At 40.3% G+C, this 20,936-nt stretch overlaps 1 protein-coding gene across 7 annotated transcripts in view; it reads left to right on the forward strand.

Moving 5' to 3' along the window:
- Positions 1-14,287, forward strand: part of TECPR2 (tectonin beta-propeller repeat containing 2) — a 64,985-nt gene extending 50,698 nt beyond the window's left edge. For 6 of the 7 annotated variants that reach the window (XM_043549911.1, XM_027825343.3, XM_037900979.2 and 3 more), the window contains 3 exons: positions 10,347-10,488; positions 11,538-11,687; positions 12,034-14,287. In XM_043549911.1, coding sequence (XP_043405846.1) covers positions 10,347-10,488; positions 11,538-11,687; positions 12,034-12,191 — 450 coding nt within the window. In that variant the 3' untranslated portion in view covers positions 12,192-14,287. Of the gene's footprint in view, positions 1-10,346; positions 10,489-11,537; positions 11,688-12,033 lie in introns of those variants that run through there. The other variant, XM_037900981.1, reaches the window with a different exon arrangement.
- The last annotated feature ends 6,649 nt before the right edge of the window (positions 14,288-20,936 follow it).

Consider the following 20,936-nt stretch of genomic DNA (forward strand, 5'->3'; position numbering starts at 1 on the left):
GTAAATCTGTTGGTCTGTGCCAAATTCTCCCTTCTTCCCTTTCAGTCCCATGAAATAAACTGAATGCCATTAACTTCAGTGGTCTTGAGAATGCTCAGCACATGGCAGGAAGTGCTGAGAACTCCACAATATCAGACTCTAATTTTGGGTCATGCCTTTACTGGGTACTCTGAACTTTAATTGGAATTTTGGGAAGAGGTCTTCTGAAGTGAATCTTACAGTATTATTGTCATTTTTAACAATTTCTGTATTGGGGGTAATTTTTAATTTTGACTTAGTCTTTAAAGTATTTACAGTGGAGCACAGAAGCATTCATCTCAAGTCTAAGATTTTTTCATTTGCAATATGAATAGATTATTTTGCCTGACTATCCCAGAGATGTTTTCTAGTGCTACTGTGAATGCTGCCAGGGAGGTAGTACACTCTCTAGTAACTCGTGTCTGACTAACCTACAGACTAGTCCAGATAGCCTCTGGAGGAACTGGGGCCAGCCCTCCTTAGCCACGTGGGACCTATTCAAGGCAGTAATGTTGGAGAGGATTTTCTTAGAGGACTGTCTTTTTCAATCGGCGGGCGGGGGGGAGGCAAACCATGACTTGGGAATGCTCCACATGAGTGTTTTAGTCAGTGCATATTACAGATAAATGAAACTGGTTAAATACAGCATATCAAGGCTCCCACTAAAGTGGCTTATTCAGATGATGTAGAATTCCATAGTGTGTCTTTTCAGGTATTTGCTTTTCCTTAATATCAGGATTTTATTTTGTTGAAACCATCTCTGTAATTGAAATATTTTAATTAGCAGGCAATCATTCATATACGTGTGCGCGCACATACACACTCTCACTTTCAACACTTTTAATAAAAACTGTTAAAAGTCTTTGTTTCAAACTGATTCCATTGTCCAGTGAGACACAGAATTTTCCTCTTCCTATCGGTCAAGAAAGCCAATATTAACATACTCTAAGCTGCTTTTGCTAAGAATTCTAGCCTTTCAGTATTTTTTGTTTTAAGCTATTGCTGCTGTCACTGTGCAGGAATTATATGCGCTGCCTGTCATGTGTTTGATAGCTGCTCTTATTGGTATCAAAAATGTTTTCACCATACCCTGAAGACTCTGGGACAAGATTACTGTAGTGCATGATGATGTTCTTTGTGTTTCTTTTAAAAACATTCATCTTAAACTGGTATTTTCACTTTCTTCTCTTTAAGCTATTTGTCCAAAAAGCAAGTGTTTACCTTGAAATTAACAGGCTTGTTCATTGTAGTAATTTTTAATGAATATCTTCAGAACATGAAGTTTGGGAGTCATTCCTCCTTCAAATATCCATTTGCTTGTTACTTCAAATCAAATCAGGGCTCTTGAAATGTATCCACCCGTGCATCCATCTTTTGACATATTTTCACCAATATAGTCTGTGAATTTTTTTTCCCGTCAGATAAATCTATGCCTTGCTCTTTTTCAAAAAAATATTCCTTAACCATTCTCTTTACAGGGTTAAGTAACTGAAAAGATAATCTTCAACTTCTAACTTGTCTCTGGCACAGCTTTCTATAAAATGATTAGAACAAGGTACTTAAATACATGCCGTGACTTGAGTGGAACTACTCACATGCTTGAAGTTAGGTGTGTGATGGAATATTTGCTGAATAGAGGTTTTTCATGCAAGATTTAGAGATACAGATATAAAATGATTCATCCTGGCATAAATTCACACTATTGTAATTATAGCACCAGTTTCTGGATGCTTGAGAGAGTCAGTGCAGCTCATTTCACAGTAGGCTTAAACTCATCTGGTTTTAAAGACCAAGAAGGACTGGATCTAGTCATACTGAAGTGAGAGACCTTCAAAGGGACAAAGTCTGTAGAACAAGAGTATCTTCTGAGCAACATTTGCTTTTAGTTTTCAGATCGGACTAGTAATAACAGACACAGATTCCTGGTTCATTGTTTTTGTTAGGAAGATTAATCACAATCTATTTTACTCACCAACTTTCTGTATTCTGCAATAGCCAGATCAGGCATTGTGACTGTTCTAGGTGGAACACATTGTTAATACTTACTATACCTGTTCAACTCTCTTTATATGCATTTAACTGTGGTTGAGAGAGATGCCAGGGTTACTATAAGGTCCTGTTTTTAAAGGTTTATAACTTTTAGTTCAAAGGGTAATTGCAAAAATTTTACTGTTCATGTAAGGGGAAATGGGTTGGGGAGTTTTGTTTTTTGGAAAGTTTAAAGAAAACCTGTCCAGCAGTACTTGTGTTTCTTTAAAGGTCCACCACTCATGCTACATTTTTGACATAGGAATTTTTTTCATAATGTTAATCTTTAAAATCTCAGCCTTTAGTCACATTAACATAGTCTTTTGCTTGTTGTTGCACCAAAGACAAGAAGTTCAGCACACAAACCTTATCCTTTCCCTGCTGTGTCTGTGTATTACAGTAGGATTTCTTGGGTGCGGTGGTATTGTAGCCGTGTTGGTCTCAATTGACAGGCTAAGAGACTTGCTTCCGTGAGGTTTTTTGCAGTGTAGACATACCTTAAGGCCCCAATACTATAAACGGACTTATAACTGTCACTTTGAGCTCGTGAGCAGTCCTCCTGAAACCAGTGGGGCTATTCATGTGCTTAAAGTTAAACACGAGTGTACACCTGAGGGATACCTCAGCTTCTCCACTTGGACTTGTGCTCAAATATGTGAGCTGTTTCAAGCAGCTAAGATGAAAAAAAAAAAATTAAAACAAAAAACCCCTCTCTGAGGCTTCTTCATTTTCAAAGCTTGTATTTTGGCCCAAATGTGATCTGACACTGTTCTTTCTGTGTATTAATCATCCATGTTAGAAACATTAGCTATATGCAGAGTGGGATTCCAGGCACTTCAGCGATATAAAGCATTTGTTCCTAATTTGGCAGACCAAGCTACAGACTTTTTTTTTTTTGAATAATCTGATTTTTAATAGAATATATAGTTTTGCTCTGTCTGTATAAATGGCTTTGCAAGGTCACTTGTATTTACTTTGGTGAGTTTTTGGAGAGAGAGAAACTACTGTGTTGGCTTGTAAAATTAGCAGGGTTCTGTTCACTGGCTCCATTATGGCATTTGCATCACAAACTTCTTAAGAATGTTTAAATAACATGGATTAACACTTTAAAAAACTGCTTTGATGACCATTACCACAGACAGCGTAGAACAGAGCTGAAACTAGAATCTAGAGTGCTTGCTTCTCTGAAAAATCCCCTCCTTTTTTCACAGAAAGAAAAGGAGTACTTGTGGCACCTTAGAGACTAACCAATTTATTTGAGCATAAGCTTTCGTGAGCTACAGCTCACATCATCGGATGCATAAAAGTTGAAAATGCAGTGAGGATGTTTTTATACACACAGACCATACAAAAATGGGTGTTTTATCACTTCAAAAGGTTTTCTCTCCCCCCACCCCACTCTCCTGCTGGTAATAGCTTATCTAAAGTGATCACTCTCTCTCAATCAAGGTGGGCCATTTCCAGCACAAATCCAGGGTTTAACAAAAACGTCTGAGGGGCGGGGGGTAGGAAAAAACAAGGGGAAATAGGTTACCTTGCATAATGACTTAGCCACATCCGATGAAGTGAGCTGTAGCTCACGAAAGCTTATGCTCAAATAAATTGGTTAGTCTCTAAGGTGCCACAAGTACTCCTTTTCTTTTTGCGAATACAGACTAACACGGCTGCTACTCTGAAACCTCCTTTTTTCAATGAGGCATCCTATACTTTCCAAAACTATGGAGGTGACCTTACTGAGGTTCAGAAGCTTAAATGCTAAGGACTGAGGTTCACATACAAACTCGTTTGTGTATTGCAATCCCTTTATTTTCAAGTGCGATTACTGTAATTGTAGGTGCAAATCTGGTATTTGGGCATGCAAATAGATTTTTAGGTATTTAGTGCCCAAATTGTGCATGCAGTTTTAGTCATTATATGTGCCACTGTAGATCTGCATGCAAAAATATGCATGTGTGTTTGCATGCCAAAGTACTCTACCTTTTGGAAAATTGATCCTTGATAGTCAAGTACTAAAACTAAATAAAACAACTTCATATCCAAATAGTATTTCTATTGCAACCATATACCTGCATTTAACACTCTTATTTCGCTAGAGCATTAAGGTGACCTAGAAGTGGAAGGATTCAAATATAATACCAGCAAAATATTTTAAAACTCTCTCTAAAATATTCATAGTGGCTTTTCTGTAAAATATTAACATACACAAAATACATGATATGTGGTGGTATAAGGACTCTATTGGCAATCCTTTAGGATGACTTGTATAACTCTCACCTTTGTGATGTCTGAGTAATGAAGCTATGCCCCTAAAAGCATTCATAGAATCATAGAATATCAGGGTTGGAAGGGACCCCAGAAGGTCATCTAGTCCAACCCCCTGCTCGAAGCAGGACCAATTCCCAGTTAAATCATCCCAGCCAGGGCTTTGTCAAGCCTGACCTTAAAAACCTCTAAGGAAGGAGATTCTACCACCTCCCTAGGTAACGCATTCCAGTGTTTCACCACCCTCTTAGTGAAAAAGTTTTTCCTAATATCCAATCTAAACCTCCCCCATTGTATGTCTCTCCTTAATTTACCTCATTTACTTTGGACACTTATTATAGACATTACTCAGTAGGAGACTTCTGGGTAATAGAACCCAGAACAATATTCAGACTTCCGGGTAACAGAAACGGCTCAAAAAAGACCAATCTACTGGTAATGTGGGACACTTGTGTCTGATTTGAGATTGATTCCAGCCTAGGCTACACATGCTGAAGAGACTCCTAGATTAGTCCTCAGAAGTCATGGAGAGCCTTCCGCCACTGAGTAGCAACCAATTTGTCTTAAAGATGTTTGGCTTTGGCAGGAGAGCCCTGTTCAGTCCTCCTGAATCTGAATGAGTAGAGCTGTAATGCAGAACCTCAAGGGTAGCAGGGTCTAACAGATGGAATCTTCAGAACTCTACACACAGATGTGGAGAACTTTTTTCTGCCTTCACTTCCCGTGACAGGAGAGAGGAGCCAAAAAAAAGACTTAAACTGATTGATACAGGCTTTGAATTTTCAGGCTTGTTTGATTAATTCTGCAGTTTTTTTTACTGAGATAACTGGTAACTTAAGTAGAACTACTGAGCTAGTGAAAAACATTTCAGTTGTGTCTATTTTATGTCTTGTCATTTCTTGATGTCGTTTCGCAACGAATGTTTGGAAGTTGACATATTTCCTTTTTAATTTATTTGTATTTATAAACTGTTTGATTAGCATTGATTTTTCCCAAGCACTTAGATGCTTAGAACAGAAACTTGCTTTCAAAAAATGATTTTGTAGGCGCAGAGAGAAAACCAAATATTCATGGTTTATAGATACATTGGATTAAATGTTGAAAACCACACAGTCTGTTTTAGTCTCAGTATCTGAGAAGAGTGGGAGAACCTCCGTCCCAATAGGTGAAGACGTACTGATGGTGTGGTTAAGGCACAAGACTGGGAGCTGGGAGAAAATGGGTTTTGATCCTGGCTCAGATACAGACTTCCTTTGCAATCTTGGGAAATAGATTGATTTTTTTCTTGACTCAGTTGCCCCCATCTGTAAAAATGATACTCCCCTACCTGACAGGAGTGATAAGGCTAAATTCATTAGTGTTTGTGAGGGACTTGGGGGCTATCGTGGTGAGCACCACATAAAAGCCTATAAATAAGTTTTTGGCATGTCTGCTGTTGATCAGGAAAGTTGGGAGACTTGTATGCTACTCTTTTAAAAATACCAAACCACTGTACAAATTACAAATATGGCATCTTTTACAATCAGTAAATGTGTATAAATCCCATTAATGCTAATGGAAATTGAGCAAACATTAGGGAGAATTGTCTGACTGTTTTAGTGTAAAATTGCAAGGTTTTTGCTCTTTGAAACATAAGCCGATTTATATACCTCCACTGATACTTTTCTTAGTAGTAATGGGAAAAGAACACCATCTAATCTTGCACAATTATCTAGTTACCATTATCAGGGATCGCAGAAATCCATTTGCCACGCAATCTTTAGTTTTTATATTTTGTGGAAAAATAAACATATACAGTAAAACCCCAATTATCTGATCTAATTGGGGCTGGAGCCAGATTGGATAATCAAAAATGTGGGTAATCAGGAGAAATGGGCAGGGCTCAGGCTGTTGGCCCCAGATGGTAGGGCTTGGGCTGTTGGCTTAAAAATGGTAAGTATATCAATAAAATATTGGAGAGGAAGGGAATGGAGGCAGAAAAAGATTGATACTAGCCATGGGAAGAGGAAGACAATATTGGAAAAGGAGAATAGTTGAAAGAGAAAGGAAAGATGGAAGAGGAGGGGAGGGAAATAAATGGGGAAAGGTGTGGTTTTCCCCCCCTCCCCCCATGGAGGGTAGACTAGTCTCATAGTTAGGAAATTAATTTCCCTCCCTTGTTCACAAAGTATGAGACACAGGTTGTGGGATCTTATTTATTTGTATTACAATACTGCCTAGAATTTGCAACAGAGATCAGGGTCCCATTGTGCAGTACAATACACAAACATGAAAGTCTGTATCAAAGAGCTGACAGCATAAATAAATAGAATGGGCAAAGGGATGCAACACAAACTCAGTGATGGTTGGCAAATGCTATGTTAGTGTCATGGTTTTTATAATGTTTTTGTCTGATTTTTTTTCTGTTACACTCAAACACAATGGAAAAGTTTAACAAGATGTGCTAGAAAGTTTACATCTCCATTACGATTCCATAAATGGTTCTCTTAAAGTCCATGGTAAGGAGTTACTCAGGAGTTCAGTTGTGTAATTAACTTGTGGCAAACACAATTATGTAGCATGTGTTTCAGGTCTGTAATAGGAGGTGGGAAAGACGTTCTTATGAGGGCAGATACTCATCTCTCCAAGTGCATATCTTAGCACTCAGATTTCCACCAGGGATGAAATTGGTAAAATGAATGGTTAGGGTTTGATTTAGATTACTGATGAGATGTCAAATAATCCAGGCTCATTCAGCTTTATTAGTCAAACCTAAAACAGCACAACATGAAAAGAAGCCATACTTTACCCACTTCCGGAAGCAGTTTTCAGCATAATACCTTGCATCGTAGGGCTGCTTCAAAAGTATGAGTTCAAGCCTATTTGTATTTATACAGGAGTTGTTTACGATTGATGAAACATTAGCCAAGACTTATGCACGAGTTCTTACCAGTTGCTTATCTTATTTTGAAAATAGTTTACAAAAAGTCAGCAAAATTGGAGATATTCTGTACTGCAATAGGTTGGTACAGAGGCATATTGGTCAAGAGTCAACAAAATCATCCATCTTCTTTAGTACACACTGCGAGCTATACGTATTACACATATGATATCTGGCAAGCTTCAACACAACATACATCTTCTCTGACAGATTCTACAGATACATAGACCAGAGGTTGAGTTCACCTATTAGTATATTGGCATTACAGCAAGGTACCCTGGGAGCATGGCTCACAGTTTAGCATAAGTATAAAGTATACAAAGCCTTCTAGAAATATATATATTAAAAAAAACAAAACAGATGACCGGATAAGAGGGTGAGTTTAGTGTTGTTCTCTGCATAGATTAAAGGGCATTTAAGAGCGTATATCATGTAGGTGTGAAAAATGTCCTGGTCAAGTTGATCGTATGTCCACCCTGATGAGTCACCTCCAGTGAAAAAAGCTTGATTTAGGTTCCTGAAATGCCACAGAATTTCTTTGGTAGGTGAAATGTTGCACGAGACCTGCCTGCCGCCTCTCCTGGTATATCTCCTAGGAGCTAAAGATTGCAAAGGCCAAGTTCCCAGCTAGTGGAGAAAGAGTATGCTTTTGTGAGTCTTCCCTGGCCTTTTAGCCTACATGAAAAGCATGTCACAAAAAGCAGATACTATAGTAGGCACCTTGAGACGGTCTTTACAGGGATAAAAAGCATAGCTGGTTTAGAGAGCGCTATGAAGCTAGCCTGAAAAGGAAAGAAGTGGGGGGTGAGAGAGAGAGCCGGACAGAATTTTAAAGTTAAATGCAAAGCAGGCAAGTCCACATGTGCACGAGCTGAGTTTGGCACAGGGCTATGTGTAGATATGTGCGTGTTCCTAAATTACGTACCTGCAGAGATGCTTGCAACTGTGTGTATCTCACATTGACAGTGCAGCCCAGCACACATGTGAGAACATAGAATCACTGGGCTGGACCCTTGGAAGGCCAAGTAGTCCAGCTCCCTGTGCTGAGGCAGGGCCAAGAATGCTTGCACCTTTCAGGGATGGATTTAGTTTAACCTGTTCTTAAAAACCTCCAGCGTTGGGGATTCCACACCCTCCGGTGGAAGCCTATTCCAGAGCTTAACTCCCTTTATAGTCAGTTTCTTCCTAATATCTGGCCTTTCTAAATCACCCTTCCTTCAGATAAAGCCCAATACTACTTGTCCTACCTTCAGTAGACATTGAGAGCAATTGATCTTTATAACAACAATCTTCAAATATGTTAAGGGCTATGAGGTGTGTTTCCCCCTCCCCCCCCCCACCCCCCCAGTCATAGTTTCTCAAAACTAAATATGCCCAGTTTTTTTAATCTTTACTTATAGGTCAAGTTTCCTAAACCTTTTATCATTTTTGTTGCTCTCCTCTGGACTCTCTCCCCAATTTGGCAACATCTTTCTTAAACTATGGTGTCTAGAACTGGACACACTATTCCAGTTGAGGCCTTGCCAGTGCTAAGTAGAGTCGGATAATTATCTCCTGTGTCTTACATATAATACTCCTGTTAATGTACTCCAGAATACTAGCCTTTTTTGCAACTGCATCATGTTTACTCAGACTCAATTTATAACCGACTACAACCCCCAGATTATTTTTGGTAGTACTACTGCCTCACCTGTTCCCCATTTTGGTGGTTGTGCATTTGATTTTTTTCGTCCTTCCTACATGTAGTACTTTATGCATGTCCTTACTGAATTTCATCATGTTGATTTCAGACCAATTCTCTTAGTTATTTTGAATTCTAATTCTGTTCTCCAAAGTGCTTACAACTCCTCTCAGCTTGGTATCATTCACAGATTTTACAAGCACACTCTCTATTCCATTATCCAAGTCATTAATGAAAATATTGACTGGTACTGGACCCAGGACACCCCCCTGCAGAATCCCAAGTGATACATCCTCCCAGTTTGTCAGGAAACCATTGATATATATACTCTGAGTGTGATGGTCTTTCAACCAGTTGTGCACCCACTTCATAGTAATATAATGTAGACCACATTTGCCTCGTTTTCTGATGGGAATGTCACGTGGGACTGGGTCAAAAGGCTTACTAAAATCAAGTTATATCGCATCTACATCCTTTTCCCCATCCGCTAGACCAGTAATCCTGTCAAAGAAGGAAATAAGGTTGGTCTCACATTATTTGTTCTTGACAAATTCTTGTTGGCTATTACTTATTACCCTTATTAGACTCTAGGTGCTTACAAATTATTGTAAATACATGATAGTAAATACCTCATTTTCTTGTAAGATGTTGACCTTTTTAAAGCTGTATCTGTCATGTTCAGTGGAGCCCTCCTAAAGCTCATATAGAGGGAAGCATTGTTTTTGCTCTGATATGCAATTTTTTCAGATTATATTTGCATTTGTTAATCTTCCTGACTCTTACCTTGCTACAAAACAATCCCTTACATGATACGCAACAAACATTCTAGTCAGAAACATTTGGTTTTGAAGGGCAGATAAGTTTCCCCCCTGCTCATTCAAAGCTCCCCAGAGTTCAGTGAGAGTCTTCACTGAGTAAGGACTGATGCCTGGGAATAGAGTGAGGGAAATGTTTCATTTGGGCTCCCAGGAAACTAGGATTTCAGATATTCTAGTGAAAATGTGGGTGATGTATCTGCAGCTATGTCTACACTACAAGCTAGGGGTTTGATTCCTCTCCTTGTGTATGCATACTTGTGCTATCTCAAGTATAAATAGCCGTATCCAATACTGAACTTGGATGTTGCAAATTAAAATATGCATTTTTAATTAATAAAACAATTAGATTTTGAAAACAAAGTAGCATCAATTTATGTAGGCCCAAATTATTTCCTTTTTTGCAACCTTAACACGTTAACGTAGAGGAAACATTACATTTTACACGGTAACTATGCAGTGTGGTCCGTATTTGGAAAACTGTCAGGGTTTAGGTTTTTGGTTGTTTTGTCTGTAGTCTGACATATTTTATTACTTCCATAGCAGATCTCTGTAAGAGAGTGAATTGTCCTGTTTTAAATGTTGTACTGGCTGAGACTTTAAGTACTGTTTTTGTTTCTAGCCAGTGGGAATAAACTTGGTCAGTGTTCATTCAAGTCCAAATGATCAGATGCTATGGGCAATTGATAGCAAATGGAATGTCCATGTACGAATAGGAATTACAGAAGAAATGCCAGTAGGCACTGACTGGGAACATGTACCAGGTAAAAATAACAATAATATTCCTATGTGCTTCCTCCCACACATTCAATCCCTGAAACACTTTAATTCTGTTTTTGTTAGTGAGTGGTTCCAATGCCAAGCGTGTTAGATTGTTGTGATTAACAAGACTGATTTGGTTACCAGATAATCCTTACCTTAACTTGAGTACGTGTCTCTTAAATATGGTCTCACTTTCACTAAACGTTGTAAGTGCCCCTTGATAAGAAATTTCAGATTCTGGAAGTGCTTCCATTGTAGAACAGGCTGCACTGCACCGTTTCCAAGTTGTTGCAGTCAGAGGTGTGAGAGGTGCACTCTTCCCTCTGAGATGGTACTAAAGCAGTGCTCAGCAAGGTGTCTGGGCCTGCTGTGCACCTGGAAGTTCTGTCTTTGAATGTGATTAAAAACCAGGGTCCTGCTCCCATGTGATTATTATTAAAAACTTTCTCATTTTTCAAATCTACATGTATTAATCCCCTTGTCCTGGACAAATTCCATCTGCCTGCCAAAAAGTTTGGTTGAAGTTGGATACAGTATTCTTCCTGACCTCCTGTCCTAAATGGCTGAGTAGTGTTGCTGTGTGCTTTTAAGAAGTTCCCACATTCCACTCCAGAAATGACTGCATTTCTGTCAGGAGGAGGGCGAGCTGGGGGGGAATCCGCTCTTGTGCAGGGAAGGGGGAAATTATATACATCCACATAGTTACTCTGCACAATCCTTTGAGCTCAGTTTGGCTAAAGGGAGTTAAATAAACGTAAGATTATTCCCACTTTCATAATATTGAGGAAGTTATCATGTCCATCTTAACTCTTTAAGACCAAATTCTGCCTTCGCGCTTGAGCAACCGCCTTAAAGTCAAGGGGACGGTCAAGAAAGAAATGTGGAAAACTTGACAGCCTTGGTACCTTTAATGCTAGAGACGTCTCCCATGAGACATTTACAGGTTTATATAAAAATACGTCAATCTCACCTGCTTTACTTATTAAACGGTATGTAACATAGTTTCATATAAGAAAGCATTTAGTTATTTCCTTCATGTGTTTCCATTTAGGGTTGCAGGCATGTCAGCTAGCTATAAGTACAAGAACTGTTTGGGCATGCTGTCCAAATGGAGATGTAGCACGTCGGTATGGCATTACTGACAAAAACCCAGCAGGAGACTACTGGAAGAAGATTCCAGGGACTGTGTCTTGTTTAACAGGCAAGTCAGTTCTTCATGATGATCTGAAACCTTCACAGACTGGCCTTATGATAGCTATTGTGTTCTGCCTGATGGTGCTCAAATGAATTAGTAAAGATAAATACTATTTTTAAGTGCTGCTTCTTTGTTATTTGACCATGACTCTTTCATCCATTTAGCGTTTATAATCCCACTCTTTCTTCTCTTCCTCCTCCCTGCCCCCCAAAAAAAAAGAAAAAAAAAAAAAAAAAAGAAAATCTTCCCTGGGTCCAGTTAGAAAAAATTAGTGAAATATACGCTGCTTTTTGAATGTTTGCAACTGGAACATACTGCTTTAATTAAAATCTGGATAACTTTTGCTTGGCAGTGACACCTCTAGATGAACTGTGGGCGATTGGTTCTTCAGGATACCTCCTTCAGCGCCTCACGAAAACATTCAGTCACTCTCATAGCTTGCAAAAAAGTAGTGACACTTCTGTTTTGCTTCACCCTGATGATTTTGAAGATGAATGGGAAGTGATATGAAGGCACTCAAGCATGTGAAGCGGTGGAATAACAAGAGAGCAATGCTTGTATTTCCAGTAACAGGGCTAGAGAACGTTGGGGTTTAAAGCCACTTGTATTTAACATGCAATATTAGCACTTTTTTTTTTTTTTTTTTTTTTACTAAAAAACTGACCTGTCAAATAACCCCAAACTGTGCATTCATAGGTTTGTTCCAGTATTTCTTGGGAGACAGTAAGTGTGGCATACTGAAATTGTTAAATTGTATTACCCTAGCAGCTCATTTGGAAATATAATTGTAAGTTAACCTTATTAGCAATGAAAGTGAATATTTTACAACAGCATGCACACTAATATATATGTACTTCTTTTGAGAAGGCTTTCAGTTACATTAAATATTTCTCAATAGCAGAAACATTAAATATTTCTCAATTTCTTCTTGTACTTGAAACTCCAGTTAGAGAAATGCCGTCTGTCTGTCGTGTCGTACGAATTTAAGATGATCCCAATAGGAACTGAAAATGTATTCTACAGCACAGGTGTCAACATGAACATTGTTTGGACCATTTTTATTTCAAAATCTCCAATGCTTCACTAGCCTTCCATCTCTGGACACTTGGGTTCAATACCTGGTTTCATTCACAGATGAGACATTTGAAATTGCCCTAATCTCAGGTGGACATTTGTCCACCCCACATACCATCAAGAAACTGACTCTGCTCCATGAGGCCCAGGGCTGGAATAGCAGCAAAGTTGTGGGTCTGGTTTCTGGTACATTGGCAGGATTGTGTGAGGCAGCTTTCCTGGTACCTGATGCACTGTATTTGTGCCTGTAGCCAGTGCTTTATGGCATGGACTCATTTTTTAAAGTACCAAATTCAGACAGTTTTTAAAAAAAATATGGCAATTGATAGAATTATATATAATTCTAATCTCCCATAAAAAGTTTGTGATATTGTGGGGAGGTGCTTAACAATATTGTGATTTTTAGCTACATTAGCTAAATTTTGAAATGTCTTAACAAATGTTGCAGCAGAGGTGTTTAATGAACTGGGCAACGTGCTGAATAAATTAATCAGTGCTGTTTATTTTTCTTTATATTCTAAATGTTTTCTAAAGGATACCTCATTTTTAAAGACTAGAATTGTAGATGAAAAGAACTTGAGTTCACTGATGTAAGCAGAAGAATTTTTTTTTGTGTTCATTCTAAACTCATACATCATCAGAATGTTTAAACAGCTGCTAACCAATGCTGTAAATGAGCCAGCTTCAGGAGATGTGGAGAGAGAATTCAGTATTGAGAACCTGGGAGTCAATGCATAGAAAAAGACATGTTTCCTTTTAACCTCTGATCTCTTTCAAAATAGCTCTTGCTCATTCTGCGCTTGGTTTGGAATAGACACAGTGAAAGGTTTAAATGTAAATCTGACTGTAGAGAGAGAACTAACTTGGTTCACTTTTTTTAAATATAGCATGTGTATTATTGACTTGGTTTGTCTGATTTTTAAATCGGGGGTGATTGGGGAGAGGTCAGATTTGTTTCCCTTTGACAGCTGATCTGTTTTGATTTCTTTCTCATCTATATATGGAGACTGCCACCGAGTTTCTTTTTTTAGTCTGCCGGGCACTGCACTGTAGTGGATTCAGCTTCTGAAGATACTCAGTTTGTTTTATACAAGCATGTTTGGAGAACCCTTTGGCAAGTGGAAATTCAGTTTAAAAGTATCTTGTGGCAGCTCCCAAGTCAGGCAGTTCAGAGGAGGGACAAGACATCTTCCCCACTCCTTGTCAAGGACCAGATGCTCAGATACAACGGTCTTATTTAATACTGACACTTCTTTTATTACACTTTTTAAAAGTCGTCTTGGTAATGGCTCGAGCTTGCTCGCTGTTTGTACACCACATAATACTGTACTTTGCTTTGTTCATTAATATTAATTGGTGTTGAAAGCCCTTCTAAATTCATGGGATTTTTTTGTGTAATTTGATTAAACCTGAACCCAGGTGGTAATTTGAAACACTTTTAACCTCCTTACTTTCCTTTATTTCGGTACATTTGATTTTGTTTTATTTTTGTTGTGCTTTGAGCGAGTGCAATAAACTAGACTTTTTTCAAACTACTGTATTCAGAGCCTCAATTATTATGACTGACAAATAGAAAAGGGAGTCTGTTCATCCTGGGAGCTCCTCTTGATGTTGGAGAAACATACATATGAAATACCACCCAGCAACGGCCAGAAGGGCCAGACATTATGATGGGGGCTGGTACATTAAAGAACACAATTTCTATTTTCAAAGCATCATACACATGCATCAAAGCGCTTTGAGCACTGTACAACATAAGACATTCCCAGTGTAAGATATATTACCTTATTGCAAACAGGTCACCCCCAACTTCAGCCTAGGGTTCTGTAGGTTTTAGTGCAGAGTCATAGTCCTGGAGTGTAAGGCTAGAAGGAACCACTAGATCATCTAGTCTGACCTCCTGTATATCACAGGACACCACCCAGCACCCGCACACTAAACCCAAAAACCAAAATGTGGCCGAAGTATTACAACCTACAGGAGACTAGACTATTATGTGCTACAGGGAGAGAATAGGAGGGACTGAGGTGCACCTTCAAAACCCACAACTGGGTTTTCCCTGTGGTTACAAGTTTATCTGCCTTAAATTCAGAACCAGAACAAAGGCTGGGCAGATCACCCATTTCTTTATACAGCTCAGGCCTTTCATCTTGGCCTTCTGTAACAGGTAATCGACAGACAGTCAATGAAATTAATAGGCAACAGGTTTAAAACAAACATAAAGAAGTACTTCACACAATGCAGAGTCAATCTGTGGAACCTGTTGTGACAGCCAAAAGTAACTGTTTTCAAAAAAGAATGAGAAGTTCATGGAGGATAGGTCCATCAATGGCTAACTAACCAAGATAGTCGGGGAGGCAATCCCATGCTCTGGGTGTCCGTAAGCTTCTGACTGCCAGATGCTGGGACTAGTTAGTGGGATGGATCACTCAATAATTGTCCCTTCCTGTTCATGCCCTCTGAAGCATCTGGCACTGGTCACTGGTGGAAGACAGGATACTGAGCTAGATGGACCATTGGTCTGATCCATATGTTTTTATCATTTGCTATTGTGATATCATGGTACTCCTTTCTTTGCTAATGTACAGAAGTTTCATTTGCACATTGGATGAAGGTCTTGCCTAGGAACGACACAAATGAAGAGGATTCAAACAATATCTGTGCCCTCAATATTATACTTAGCATTTATAAATATCCCAGTATCTCAAAGCACTTGTATATTGAGTCCACCTACTTCCCAGGGATATTGGACATTATGGTATTTCATTATGGCACAGAAAGGTTGATTCACACAGGAAGGCACAGCAAGGGTTAATTAGCATCAGAGCCAGGGCTTCTAACTCCCAGGTTCTACCTACAAGTCCACCCTGGCTCTCCTGCTTAGATTCAGATGTTAGTGTCTTCATAAGGATCAGTATAGCTTTTGTCCTGAAAACCTAGCTTCTGCGGAATCTTGCAGGGAAATTGTATCTTTTGCTTCTAACCTCAATCCATTGCTATGATACAGGAGTAATTGTCAAGTCACGGTTTACAGGTCAGGTGCCCAGGGATGGGTGCAGTATAGATTACCGCTCTTGGCAGATGAAAATAGTTTAGTTTTCATATTGATTTCACTGCAGGAGAAAATAAGTTGAATTCAGGAGAAATGTTTGCTGGAAGTAGATTAACTGTCAAAAGCATTGAGGAGAATTGTATAATAGATCATAGAATCATAGAATATCAGGGTTGGAAGGGACCCCAGAAGGTCATCTAGTCCAACCCCCTGCTCGAAGCAGGACCAATTCCCAGTTAAATAATCCCAGCCAGGGCTTTGTCAAGCCTGACCTTAAAAACCTCTAAGGAAGGAGATTCTACCACCTCCCTAGGTAACGCATTCCAGTGTTTCACCACCCTCTTAGTGAAAAAGTTTTTCCTAATATCCAATCTAAACCTCCCCCATTGCAACTTGAGACCATTACTCCTCGTTCTGTCATCTGCTACCATTGAGAACAGTCTAGAGCCATCCTCTTTGGAACCCCCTTTCAGGTAGTTGAAAGCAGCTATCAAATCCCCCCTCATTCTTCTCTTCTGCAGACTAAACAATCCCAGCTCCCTCAGCCTCTCCTCATAAGTCATGTGCTCTAGACCCCTAATCATTTTTGTTGCCCTTTGCTGGACTCTCTCCAATTTATCCACATCCTTCTTGTAGTGTGGGGCCCAAAACTGGACACAGTACTCCAGATGAGGCCTCACCAGTGTCGAATAGAGGGGAACGATCATGTCCCTCGATCTGCTCGCTATGCCCCTACTTATACATCCCAAAATGCCATTGGCCTTCTTGGCAACAAGGGCACACTGCTGACTCATATCCAGCTTCTCATCCACTGTCACCCCTAGGTCCTTTTCCGCAGAACTGCTGCCTAGCCATTCGGTCCCGAGTCTGTAGCGGTGCATTGGATTCTTCCATCCTAAGTGCAGGACCCTGCACTTATCCTTATTGAACCTCATCAGATTTCTTTTGGCCCAATCCTCCAATTTGTCTAGGTCCTTCTGTATCCTATCCCTCCCCTCCAGCGTATCTACCACTCCTCCCAGTTTAGTATCATCCGCAAATTTGCTGAGAGTGCAATCCACACCATCCTCCAGACCATTTATGAAGATATTGAACAAAACCGGCCCCAGGACCGACCCCTGGGGCACTCCACTTGACACCGGTTGCCAACTAGACATGGAGCCATTGATCACTACCCGTTGAGCCCGACAATCTAGCCAGCTTTCTACCCACCTTATAGTGCATTCATCCAGCCCATACTTCCTTAACTTGCTGACAAGAATACTGTGGGAGACCGTGTCAAAAGCTTTGCTAAAGTCAAGAAACAATACATCCACTGCTTTCCCTTCATCCACAGAACCAGTAATCTCATCATAAAAGGCGATTAGATTAGTCAGGCATGATCTTCCCTTGGTGAATCCATGCTGACTGTTCCTGATCACTTTCCTCTCATGTAAGTGCTTCAGGATTGATTCTTTGAGGACCTGCTCCATGATTTTTCCAGGGACTGAGGTGAGGCTGACTGGCCTGTAGTTCCCAGGATCCTCCTTCTTCCCTTTTTTAAAGATTGGCACTACATTAGCCTTTTTCCAGTCATCCGGGACTTCCCCCGTTCGCCACGAGTTTTCAAAGATAATGGCCAAGGGCTCTGCAATCACAGCCGCCAATTCCTTCAGCACTCTCGGATGCAGTGCATCCGGCCCCATGGACTTGTGCACGTCCAGCTTTTCTAAATAGTCCCTAACCACCTCTATCTCCACAGAGGGCTGGCCATCTCTTCCCCATTTTGTGATGCCCAGCGCAGCAGTCTGGGAGCTGACCTTGTTAGTGAAAACAGAGGCAAAAAAAGCATTGAGTACATTAGCTTTTTCCACATCCTCTGTCACTAGGTTGCCTCCCTCATTCAGTAAGGGGCCCACACTTTCCTTGGCTTTCTTCTTGTTGCCAACATACCTGAAGAAACCCTTCTTGTTACTCTTGACATCTCTTGCTAGCTGCAGCTCCAGGTGCGATTTGGCCCTCCTGATATCTTTCCTACATGCCCGAGCAATATTTTTATACTCTTCCCTGGTCATATGTCCAAACTTCCACTTCTTGTAAGCTTCTTTTTTATGTTTAAGATCCGCTAGGATTTCACCATTAAGCCAAGCTGGTCGCCTGCCATATTTACTATTCTTTCGACTCATCGGGATGGTTTGTCCCTGTAACCTCAACAGATAAATTATGTATGTATGTATGTTGTTGTTTCCTAATAAAAGTTCTCCTGATGCTAAGGAAATAAGTAAAACTTTTAATTGCAGGTTTGTTTTCAGTTTCTACAAATATTTATACAAATATAAAAAGTAGCACCTCCCTATTCCCCTTTGCACCCTTGACACACATTGCAAGAACAAGAAAACTCCCACAATTGCCAACAAACCTCAACCCCTACGGAACTCCCCACCCTCACACATGCCCAACCCCATCATGCTCCTTTCTCTCCCATCAGGCGCAACAAGTAGAAGAATCCTGAAGATTGTCCTGAAGACTAGTGGACTGGCTATTTCAGACCGGCGGGGAATGCTGTCCCCTCACTTTTAAATCTAGGGGGATTCCACTCAAGTGCCTCTCCTGATCACAGCCATGACCACAAAACATTTTTAAACATGGCTTGCTTCTGTCTACTCTAGATGCTAAGTCATGTTTCACATTTGCGCTAACGTTGTTCTCTAACCAATGCATTTTCCCAGTGTAGACGTTGCCAAATAGGAAGGTCCTAGGCTCTTTAGACTAAAACCAGCTCCTTAAATCATCCTGAAACCAATAGGCAGCCCATGCAGATCCTGAAGCTCAAGAGTCTTTTTCTTCCAGTGTGAAGCACTGCTTAACAGCCCACTACAGATTGCACCTGCTTGAGTTTCTGGATTGATTTAAGGAGCACCCCATAAAAAAAAATGCTTTGTAGCAAATCCAGTTCTGAGTTAAAGGCCTTCAATTTTTTTAACAAACCTCTTCCCTATTCTATTTTCTCCACTAATATCTCAGAGGATGTTAAACAGCAACTACTAAAGTTGCACATCTTTAAATCAGCAGGTCTGGATAACTTGCACCAGAGTTTTAAAAGAGCTGGCTTAAGAGCTCTCTGGACCATGAACACTGATTTCCAGAAAGTCTTGGAACTCTAGCTTTCTTCCAGTCTTCTGGAATTTCCCTAATGTTCTGCCAATATTTAAAAAGGGTATATGGGATGATTCAGGTAATTATAGGCCTGTCAGTCTGACATAGATGCAGGTAAGATAATGGAGCTGCCGATATGGTACTTCATTAATCAAGAGTTAAAGGAGGGTAATGTAACTAATGCTGATCAACATGGGTTTATGGCAAATGTCAAACTAATTTGATATCCTGCTTTGAGATTACAAGTTTGGTTAATAAACAGTGTTGATGTAATAGACTTCTGTAAGACTTTGTTATGGTGCTGCATGATGTTTTGATTGAAAACTAAAAAGATAAGAAATGGATTAAAAGCTAGCTACTCAATTGGTTTCAAAAGGTAACTGTAAATGTGAAATCATCATCAAACAGGTGTGTTTCTAGTGGGGTCCGATAACTATCAGTTCTTGGCACGATGCTATTTAATGCTTTTATTAATGACGGGGTGAAGAAAACATAAAATTATTGATCAGGCTTGCAAGTGACAAATTGGGGGTGAGGCATAATGAAGAGGACAGGTCACTGAGACAGAGCGATCTGGATTGCTTGGTAAGCTCGCACAAGCAAACAGTATGCATTTTAATATGGCTAAATGTATATATCTAGGAACAAAGAACATAGGCCATACTTACTGGAAGGGGGTACTCTATCCTGGGAAGCAGTGATTCTGAAAAAATTTGGATGGTGATGTGGATGCTCCACTGCAAATGAGCACCCCGTGTGATACTGATCAAAGAGCCTGACATTTCCTTAGGAGTAGAGAGGTTATTTTACCTCTGTATTTGGCACTGTGTGACCACTGCTGGAATACTGCGTCCAGTTCTGGTATACACAGTTCAAGAAAGAATGCTGAGAAATTGGAGAGGGTTCAGAGAAGAGTAATAATGATTACAGGATTTGAAAATCTGCCGTATAGCCAGCCTGCGGAGTGGTGATATTCTCAGGCTTACCATTGGAATAGTTTACTAAGGACTGTAATGGATTCCCCATCATTTAAATCAAGACATGATCTAGTTCATATGCAAGTCAGCAGGCTCAATGCAGGAATTGCGCCATACAATTTTATTCTATTGCAGGGGTGGCCAACCTGTGGCTCCGGAGCCACATGCGGCTCCTCAGAAGTTAATATGTGGCTCCTTGTATAGGCACCGACTCCGGGGCTGGAGCGACCGCTGCCAATGTGTCTGGGAGTGCTCACTACTCAACCCCTGGCTCTGCCACAGGCCTGCCCCACTCCACCTTTTCCCTCCCCTGAGCCTGCCGTGCCCTCGCTCCTCCCACTCCCCCTCGGAGCCTCCTGCATACTACGAAACAGCTGATCGGGAGGGAGGAGGAGGCGCTGATTGGCGGGGCTGGGGAGCTGATGGGGGGGCTGCTGACTTATTACTAAAAAGAAAAGGAGTACTTGTGGCACCTTAGAGACTAACCAGTTTATTTGAGCATGAGCTTTCGTGAGCTACAGCTCACTTCATCCGATGAAGTGAGCTGTAGCTCACGAAAGCTCATGCTCAAATAAACTGGTTAGTCTCTAAGGTGCCACAAGTACTCCTTTTCTTTTTACGAATACAGACTAACACGGCTGTTACTCTGAAACCTGACTTATTACTGTGGCTGTTTGGTAAATTCTGGCTCCTTCTCAGGCTCAGGTTGGCCCCCCCTGTTCTATTGTATACTAATAGCAAGTGGGGCCTGCAGGAGAAAAAAAATCACATTTTTTCAGACACTCTCTCAATTCTACCTTTTTGTAATATATGAGGACTTTTTCTTTAAATTTTACATATGGCCTTCAAACACCATTCTCTGTTCTTAGTCTGTCTCCTCACAACAAGCTAGTGATTGTTGTAGCGTAGTTTTCTCAGTAGATACAGTGAAATTATGTTTAAGAAATCTTATGCGGGATTTCCATTTTGTAGATAGAGAAAGAAAGGAAAGCTGCTTCCTAGTGAAATATATCAGAT

Source organism: Chelonia mydas, chromosome 6, assembly GCF_015237465.2.
Source record: "Chelonia mydas isolate rCheMyd1 chromosome 6, rCheMyd1.pri.v2, whole genome shotgun sequence".
Classification (NCBI taxonomy): domain Eukaryota; kingdom Metazoa; phylum Chordata; order Testudines; family Cheloniidae; genus Chelonia; species Chelonia mydas.